This window comes from Tachyglossus aculeatus, chromosome 5 (assembly GCF_015852505.1).
Source record: "Tachyglossus aculeatus isolate mTacAcu1 chromosome 5, mTacAcu1.pri, whole genome shotgun sequence".
Taxonomy (NCBI): domain Eukaryota; kingdom Metazoa; phylum Chordata; class Mammalia; order Monotremata; family Tachyglossidae; genus Tachyglossus; species Tachyglossus aculeatus.
Window position 1 is genome coordinate 7,537,616 of NC_052070.1, and position 9,829 is coordinate 7,547,444.

The window sequence follows — 9,829 nt, forward strand, 5'->3', positions numbered from 1 at the left end:
CTGACAGTTGGCGGAGCTGGGATTTGAACCCATGACCTCCGACTCCAAAGCCCGGGCTCTTTCCACTGAGCCACGCTGCTTCTCATGATTCTACAGTAATAGTAATAATGATGGCATTTATTAAGCGCTTACTCTGTGCAAAGCGCTGTTCTAAGCACTGGGGAGGTTACAAAGTGATCAGGTTGTCCCACGGGGGGGCTCACAGTCTTCATCCCCATTTGACAGATGAGGGAACTGAGGCCCAGAGAAGTGAAGTGACTTGCCCACAGTCACACAGCTGACAAATGGCAGAGCCGGGATTTGAACCCGTGACCCAATTGTCAGCTATGTGACTTTGGGCAAGTCACTTCACTTCTCTGGGCCTCAGTTCCCTCATCTGTAAAATGGGGATGAAGACTGCGAGCCCCCCCGTGGGACAACCTGATCACCTTGTAACCTCCCCAGCGCTTGGAACGGCACTTTGCACATAGTAAGCGCTTAATAAATGCTGTTATTATTATTATTATTATTATTATTATTAATTGGCGGAGCAGGGATAGAGCCTAATCCTGTCTAGTACAACTCCACGGCCCCCAAATCAACGCCCCCTGACCCCCCTAAGACCCTGCCCTGCTGGGGAACCGGCCCCACTTCAAAGACCCCCCTCACCGGGGCGGGGGAGAGGGGGTCGCCCACCCAGGACGAAGAGGAGGAGGAGGAGGAGGAGAAAGAGAAGCAAGAAGGGGACGCGGAGACTGAGTTGGAGGGAAATGAGGAGAAGGAGGAAGAAAAGGAACCGTCCATGTCGCCAACTTGTGCTTCCCAAGCGCTTAGTACAGTGCTCTGCACACAGTAAGCGCTCAATACGACTGAATGAATGAATGAATGAATTTACTATTCTATTTATTTCATCTTGTTAATATGTTTTGTTTCGTTGTCTGTCTCCCCCTTCCAGACGGTGAGCCCGCTGCTGGGTAGGGACCGTCTCTCTATGTTGCCGACTTGTCAATCAATCAATCAATCAATCGTATTTATTGAGCGCTTACTGTGTGCAGAGCACTGGACTAAGCGCTTGGGAAGTACACGGTGGCAACATATAGACTTGTCCTTCCCAAGCGCTTAGTACAGTGCTCTGCACACAGTAAGCGCTCAATACATATGATTGAATGAATGAATGAATGAAAAGGAAGAAGAGGAGGGAGAGAAGGAAAAAGAGGAGGGAGAGAAGGAAGAAGAGGAGGGAGAGAAGGAAAAAGAGGAGGGAGAGAAGGAAGGAGAGGAGGAAAAGAAGGAAAAAGAGAAGGAGGAAGAGGAGGAAGAGAAGCAGCGTGGCTCAGTGGAAAGAGCCCGGGCTTCGGAGTCAGAGGTCATGAGTTCAAATCCCGGCTCCGCCAATTGTCAGCTGTGTGACTTTGGGCAAGTCACTTCGCTTCTCTGGGCCTCAGTTCCCTCTTCTGTAAAACAGGGATTAATGTGAGCCCGCCGTGGGACAACCTGATCACCCTGTAGTCACTTCACTTCTCTGGGCCTCAGTTACCTCATCTGTAAAATGGGGATTAATGTGAGCCCCCCGTGGGACAACCTGATCACCCTGTAGTCACTTCACTTCTCTGGGCCTCAGTTACCTCATCTGTAAAATGGGGATTAAGATTGTGCGCCCCCCACGGGACAAACTTGTAACCTCCCCAGCGCTTAGAACAGTGCTTTGCACATGGTAAGCATTTAATAAATGCCATCATCATTATTATTATTGTAACCTCCCCAGCACTTAGGACAGTGCTTGGCACATGGTAAGCGCTTAATAAATGCCTTCATCATTATTATTATTATTATTATTATTGTAACCTCCCCAGCACTTAGAACGGTGCTTGGCACATAGTAAGTGCTTAATAAATGCCATCTTCATTATTATTATTATTATTGTAACCTCCCCAGCACTTAGAACAGTGCTTGGCACATAGTAAGTGCTTAATAAATGCCATCATTACTATTATTAAGAGAAGGAAGAAGAGGAGGAAGAGAAAGAGGAAGACAGAGGAGGAGGAGGAAGAGGAGGACAAAGAGGAGGAATAGAAGGATGATGTCTATTTATTTGTATCGACGTCTATCTCCCCACGGCCCCAAGACTATGAGCTCGTTGCGAGTGGGCACTGTCACCCTTTATTGCTGTGTTGTCCTCTCCCAAGTGCTTAGTACAGTGCTCTGCACACAGTTAATGCTCAATAAATACGACTGAATTGAATGAATGGAGAAGGAAGAGGAAGAGGAGGAAGAGAAGGATGATGTCTATTTATTTGTAGCGACGTCTACCTCCCCCCGGCCCCAAAACTATGAGCTCGTTGTGAGTGGGCACTGTCACTCTTTATTGCTGTGTTGTCCTCTCCCAAGTGTTTAGTATTTAAGCACTATTTATTTATCTATTTTACTTGTACATAGCTATTCTATTTATTTTATTTTGTTAATATGTTTGGTTTTGTTCTCCGTCTCCCCCTTCTAGACTGTGAGCCCACTGTTGGGTAGGGACTGTCTCTATTTGTTGCCAACTTGGACTTCCCAAGCGCTTAGTCCAGTGCTCTGCACACAGAAAGCACTCAATACGATTGATTGATTGATTAGTACAGTGCTCTGCACACAGTAAATGCTCAATAAATACGACTGAATTGAATGAATGGAGAAGGAAGAGAAAGAGAAGGATGATGTCTATTTATTTGTCTATCTCCCCCCGGCCCCAAGACTATGAGCTCATTGCAAGTGGGCACTGTCACTCTTTTTTGCTGTGTTGTCCTCTCCCAAGTGCTTAGTATTTAAGCACTATTTATTTATTTTACTTGTACATAGCTATTCTATTTATTTTATTTTGTTAATATGTTTGGTTTTGTTCTCTGTCTCCCCCTTCTAGACTGTGAGCCCACTGTTGGGTAGGGACTGTCTCTATATGTTGCCAACTTGTACTTCCCAAGCGCTTAGGACAGTGCTCTGCACACAGTAAGCGCTCAATAAATACGATTGATTGATTGATTAGTACAGTGCTCTGCACACAGTAAATGCTCAATAAATACGATTGATTGATTGATTGATTAGTACAGTGCTCAGCACACAGTAAATGCTCAATAAATACAACTGAATTGAATGAATGGAGAAGGAAGAGGAAGAGGAGGAAAAGAAGGATGATGTCTATTTATCTGTATCGACGTCTATCTCCCCCGGCTCCAAGACTATGAGCTCGTTGTGAGTGGGCACTGTCACTCTTTATTGCTGTGTTGTCCTCTCCCAAGTGCTTAGTATTTAAGCACTATTTATTTATTTTACTTGTACATAGCTATTCTATTTATTTTATTTTGTTAATATGTTTGGTTTTGTTCTCCGTCTCCCCCTTCTAGACTGTGAGCCCACTGTTGGGTAGGGACCGTCTCTATATGTTGCCAACTTGGACTTCCCAAGCGCTTAGTCCAGTGCTCTGCACACAGTAAGCGCTCAATAAATATGATTGACTGATTAGTACAATGCTCTGCACACAGTAAATGCTCAATAAATACGACTGAATTGAATGAATGGAGAAGGAAGAGGAAGAGGAGGAAGAGAAGGATGATGTCTATTTATTTGTCTATCTCCCCCCGGCCCCAAGACTATGAGCTCGTTGTGAGTGGGCACTGTCACTCTTTATTGCTGTGTTGTCCCTCCCAAGTGCTTAGTATTTAAGCACTATTTATTTATCTATTTTACTTGTACATAGCTATTCTATTTATTTTATTTTGTTAATATGTTTGGTTTTGTTCTCCGTCTCCCCCTTCTAGACTGTGAGCCCACTGTTGGGTAGGGACTGTCTCTATATGTTGCCAACTTGGACTTCCCAAGCGCTTAGTACAGTGCTCTGCACACAGTAAGCGCTCAATAAATATGATTGACTGATTAGTACAATGCTCTGCACACAGTAAATGCTCAATAAATACGACTGAATTGAATGAATGGAGAAGGAAGAGGAAGAGGAGGAAGAGAAGGATGATGTCTATTTATTTGTCTATCTCCCCCCGGCCCCAAGACTATGAGCTCGTTGTGAGTGGGCACTGTCACTCTTTATTGCTGTGTTGTCCCTCCCAAGTGCTTAGTATTTAAGCACTACTTATTTATCTATTTTACTTGCATAGCTATTCTATTTATTTTACTTTGTTAATATGTTTGGTTTTGTTCTCCATCTCCCCATTCTAGACTATGAGCCCACTATTGGGTAGGGACCGTCTCTATATGTTGCCAACTTGGACTTCCCAAGCGCTTAGTCCAGTGCTCTGCACACAGTAAGCGCTCAACAAATACAACTGATTGATTAGTACAGTGCTCTGCACACAGTAAGCGCTCAATAAATACGATTGATTGATTAGTACAGTGTTCTGCACACAGTAAATGCTCCATAAATATCATCATCAATCACATTTATTGAGCGCTTACTGTGTGCAGAGCACTGTACTAAGCGCTTGGGAAGTACAAATTGGCAACGTATAGAGACAGTCCCTACCCAACAGTGGGCTCACAGTCTAAAAGTCTAAAAAATAAATATGATTGAATTGAATGAATGGAGAAGGAAGAGGAGGAGAAGGATAAAGAGGAGGACAAGGAGGAAGAAGATTAGGAGGAAAAGAAAGAAAAGGAGAAGGAGTGGGGGAGGTCCCGGGCGGGCAGAGGGTCCGGGGGTGGATGGGCAGCCCCAAGGAGCCCCCGGTGCCGGACGGACGCCCGCTCTCTCCTCCTCTTCCTCCTCCTCCTCCTCCCCCCACTGCAGTGCGGGCTCCGGCGGGGGGAAGAGGAGGGGAAAGACAGGGATGGGGAGAGCGGGGCGGCCCCAGATCCCCCAGCCCCCCAGCCTGCTCAGGCAGGTCTGTGCCACGGACACCTCCTCAACCACCAAGGACAAGCAGCCTGGACTGGCCCTCTGTCCAGAGATCAATCAATCAATCAATCAATCAATCGTATTTATTGAGCGCTCACTGTGTGCAGAGCACTGGACTAAGCGCTTGGGAAGTCCAAGTTGGCAACATAGAGAGGCGGTCCCGACCCAACGGTGGGCTCACCGGTCTAAAAGATCTCCTCCTCTCCGTGCCCTCCCTCGGCCCCCTCCCCAGGTTGGGCAGGACTCCCCCCTGGCCAGAAGACACAGCCCTGGCTGGGCCTCGGCGGGGGGTCTGGGGGGTCTGGGGAGACCCTGGGGGGTGCAGGGAGGAGAGTGAGGGGAGGGGGCTCCGACCAGGGCCTAAACCCCCCATCCTCTCCCCCAATCCCGGCCAAGGGCGCCTTTCCCCCTCCCCTTGAACCCAGACCTCGCCTCGGCCGGACAGCCAAGCCTCCTGAGCAGATTGGGGGGGCTCCATCTCCCCCAAATCAACCACCACCCACCCCTCAATCCTGTGAAGGTCAATCCTACGGGCCGGTCCCTGTGAAGGTCAGAGGTCAACCGCCCCCAAATCAACCACTCAACCCGGACCCCTGCGGGATGGGCCCACCACCCATCCCGCGATCGAAAAAGACCCCTCCCCACCTTTCAGGTCTGACCGCACTTCAGCCCTCATTCGCTCCCCACTAATAATAAAGACGGCATTTGCGCTTACTATGTGCCAGGCACTGTGCTAAGCTCCTAGGGGGAAGGGATCAGGTCTTCTAATTCTGCTGTACTGCACTCTCCCAACTGCACATAGTGAGCGCTCAATTAATATCGCGGTTTGACTGACCGGTACGCTCCATCCGGCAGATTCCGGTGGATTCGGCATATTGTTCTGCGATACTAATAATAATGATGATGATGGCATTTATTAAGCGCTCAGTATGCACCAAACAATCAATCAATCGTATTTATTGAGCGCTTACTGTGTGCAGAGCACTGTACTAAGCGCTTGGGAAGTTGGCAACATATACAAACACTGTTCTAAGCGCTGGGGAGGTTACAATCTGATCACCTTGTAACCTCCCCAGCACTCAGAACAGTGCTTTGCACATAGTAAGCGCTTAATACATGCCATCATTATTATTATTATCAGGTCGTCCCACGGGGGGGGGCTCACAGTCATCATCCCCATTTTCCAGATGAGGTGACCGAGGCCCAGAGAAGTGAAATGACTTGCCCAGAGTCACCCAGCTGACACGTGGTGGAGCTGGGATTCGAACCCCTGACCTCTGACTCCAAAGCCCGGGCTCTATCCACTGAGCCACGCTGCTTCTCCACTCTCTGTCCCAAGCGCTTAGTACAGTGCCCCGCACCCACTACGCGCTCAATAAATACCACCGATTGACTGATCGACGCGCTCCGAACGGTGGATTCGTTATACTGTTCTGCCGTCCTCTCCCAAGCGCTTAGTGCGGTGCCACCCGATAAGCGCTCAATAAATACCACCGATTGACTGATCGACGCGCTCCGAACGGTGGATTCGTTATGCAATTCTGCCGTCCTCTCCCAAGCGCTTAGTGCGGAGCCACCCGATAAGCGCTCAATAAAGACGATTGATCGCTAAGCTCCACCCGTTGGCTTCGTTATACCGTGGTGCCGTCCTCTCCCAAGTGCTCAGTACAGTGCCCTGCACACGAGAGGCGTCCAATAAACACGATCGACTGACAGACGCGATTGACCGCCGCGCGGATATCCGAGTGAACCCCGAGAATGAACCTCGACGGAGCGCTTGGCAAAGGGGGCCGCGCTTTCTTTTCTTCCCCGGAGCCTGGCGTCACTCCGACGATGCCCGCTCTCGCCAGGATGGAAAATGGGAGAGCGGGGACCAAACGGAGACAGGGAAAAGGGGGGGGTCCAAAATCCAGGCCCTCCACCTCCAGCTCGAACACAACTCCGGTTGGGGACGCAGGCTGTTAGGGACCCCCTGAAAGGTGGGGGGGGGGGGTGCCCATTTGGCATAACAATAATAAGGATGGCATTTGTTAAGCGCTTACTATGGGCAAAGCACTGCTCTAAGCGCTGGGGAGGAGACAAGGTGATCAGGTTGTCCCACGGGGGGCTCACAGTCTTCATAATAATAATAATAATAATGGCATTTATTAAGCGCTTACCATGTGCAAAGCACTGTTCTAAGCGCTGGGGAGATTACAAGGTGATCAGGTTGTCCCACGGGGGGGCTCACAGTCTTCATAATAATAATAATAATAATAATGGCATTTATTAAGCGCTTACTATGTGCAAAGCACTGTTCTAAGCGCTAGGGAGATTACAAGGGGATCAGGTTGTCCCAAGGGGGGCTCACACTCTTCATCCCCATTTTACAGATGAGGTAACTGAGGCACAGAGAAGTGGAATGACTTGCCCAAAGTCACACAGCTGACAACTGACCCACGCCCTCTGACTCCAAAGCCCTCGCTCTTCCCACTGAGCCACGCTGCCTCTTCCTCCCCATTTTACAGACAGAGGTCACTGAGGCCCAGAGAAGTGACTCGGCCGAGGTCACGCAGCCGACGAGTGGCGGGGCCGGGATCTGAACCCACGACCCCCGGCTCCCAAGCCCGCGCGCTTTCCAGGGAGCCGCGCTGCTTCTCAATCTGGGGTGACGTGGGAGGGATGGGAGAGATTTGGGGGGGGCCGGAGGGGGCTCCGAAACGCAACGGCGGAGCATCCGCGGGCCGGCGGGCCTCACCTTCGGCCAGGACCTCGTCCACGGTGACCTGGTGCCTTCCGACGGCGAAGACCCGTCCGACGAAGCCACCGCCGCCACCTCCTCCGCCGCCCCCTCCTCCTCCTCCGCCACCCCCTCCTCCTCCTCCTCCGCTGGCACCGGAGCCGGAGCCTCCCTGCTCCCGTCGACAGTCGAAGAACTTCTTCATCTCCCCCCGGGGGAGGAAGGGGCCGCGGGGGCCGCCGACTCCAGGTGACCAGGCGCGGGGGCCCGCCGGGGCCTGGGCACGACCGCCGTCACCGGGCCCTCTGCGGATGACCACCGCCGGCCCCTGTGGGAGATAACTGTCACGGGGAATTTGCAGGTGACCACCACCGGCCTCTGTGGGCGATCACCGTCACCGGGTCCTCTGAAGATGACCACCACCGGCCTCTGTGGGCGATCTCCGTCACCGGGCCCTCTGCGGATGACCACCACCGGCCCCTGTGGGAGATAACTGTCACTGGGAATTTGCAGATGATGACCACCGGCCTCTGTGGGCGATCACCGTCACCGGGACCTCTGCAGATGATGACCACCGGGCTCTGTGGGTGATCACCGTCACTGGGACCTCTGCAGATGACCACCACCGGCCTCTGTGGGCGATCACCGTCACTGGGTCCTCTGAAGATGACCACCACCAGGCTCTGTGGGCGATCACCGTCACCGGGCCCTCTGCAGATGACCACCACCGGCCCGTGGGAGATAACTGTCACCGGGAATTTGCAGATGCCCACTCCTGTGGGTGATCACCGTCACTGGGAATTTGCAGATGCCTGCTCCTGTGGGCGATCACCGTCACCGGGCCCTCTGCAGATGACCACCACCGGCCCGTGGGAGATAACTGTCACTGGGAATTTGCAGACGCCCGCTCCTGTGGGCGATCACCGTCACTGGGAATTTGCAGATGCCTGCTCCTGTGGGCGATCACCGTCACCGGGACCTCTGCAGATGACCACCACCGGCCTCTGTGGGCGATCACTGTCACCGGGCCCTCTGCGGATGACCACCACCGGCCTGTGGGAGATAACTGTCACTGGGAATTTGCTGGTGCCCGCTCCTGTGGGCGATCACCGTCACCGGGAATTTGCAGATGCCCGCTCCTGTGGGCGATCACCGTCACCGGGACCTCTGCGGATGACCACCACGGGGCTCTGTGGGCGATCACCGTCACCGGGACCTCTGCGGATGACCGCCACCGGGCTCTGTGGGCGATCACCGTCACCGGAACCTTTGCAGATGCCTGCTGCCAGCCCCTTTGGGCGATCACCGTCACCGGGCCCTTTGCCGAGGACTGTCACCGGCCTCTGTGGGCAATCACCGTCACCGGGACCTTTGAAGATGCCCGCCGCCGGCCCCTGTGGGCAATCACCGTCACCGGGACCTTTGAAGATGCCTGCTGCTGGCCTCTGTGGGCAATCAATCACCGTCACCGGGCCCTCTGCGGATGACTGCCACCGGACTCTGTGGGCGACCACCGTCACCAGGCCCTCTGCAGAGGCCTACCGCCAGCGCCCGTGGGCAATCCCCGTCCCCGGGCCCTCTGCCCGCCACTCCGGGCCTTCTTGGGACGCTTCGGCCCGGCGGGGTCCGGGGAGGGGGCCCCGAAGGGCCTGTTCGGGGGGCTCCGCGGGCCCGGGTCTCCTCCTCTTCTGCCTCCTGCCTCCTGCCGCCGCTGCCACGGTCAGGCTGGGCTCGGGAAAAGGGGACCGACCTATGATGGGAAAAGGAGAGGAGGGGGGCGGGGAGGACCGGGAGGAGAGGGAGGACAAGGACCAGGAGGAGGAGGAGGAGGAGGAGGATGAGCCCAGGACGCAGCCAGGGGGGAAGTCATCCGCCCGAGAAAACGCATCGTGTCCGGCGACCAGCGCTTTGCTGGGAGGAGGAGGAGGAGGAGGAGGAAGACCCCCGGGGGGGGGCGGCCCCGGCCCCCTCCCCCTCCTCTCCCTCCCCACCCCCCTCCCCTGCCCTGCCCCCAGCCCCCACCTCTCCCATTCCAACCCCCTCCTCTCCCTCCCCTCCCTCCCCAGCTCCCTCCCCTCTTCCCAGCCCCCTCCCTCCCCTTCTTTTCCCCCTCCCCTCCCCCTCCCCCTTCCCTTCTCCCCATCTCCCCTCCCCCCCTCCCTTCTCCCCCAGCCCTCTCCCCATCCCCCTCCCCTCCCCCCTTCCTTCTCCCCCCAGCCCTCTCCCCATCCCCCTCCCCCTTCCCTTCT

At 53.7% G+C, this 9,829-nt stretch overlaps 1 protein-coding gene across 1 annotated transcript in view; it reads right to left on the bottom strand.

Moving 5' to 3' along the window:
• Nucleotides 1–8,953, bottom strand: part of AAK1 (AP2 associated kinase 1) — a 211,845-nt gene extending 202,892 nt beyond the window's left edge. Inside the window, exon 1 of the mRNA XM_038746417.1 lies at nucleotides 7,599–8,953. Coding sequence (XP_038602345.1) covers nucleotides 7,599–7,785 — 187 coding nt within the window. The 5' untranslated portion in view covers nucleotides 7,786–8,953. The remainder of the gene's footprint in view (nucleotides 1–7,598) is intronic.
• Between the last annotated feature and the right edge of the window lie 876 nt (nucleotides 8,954–9,829).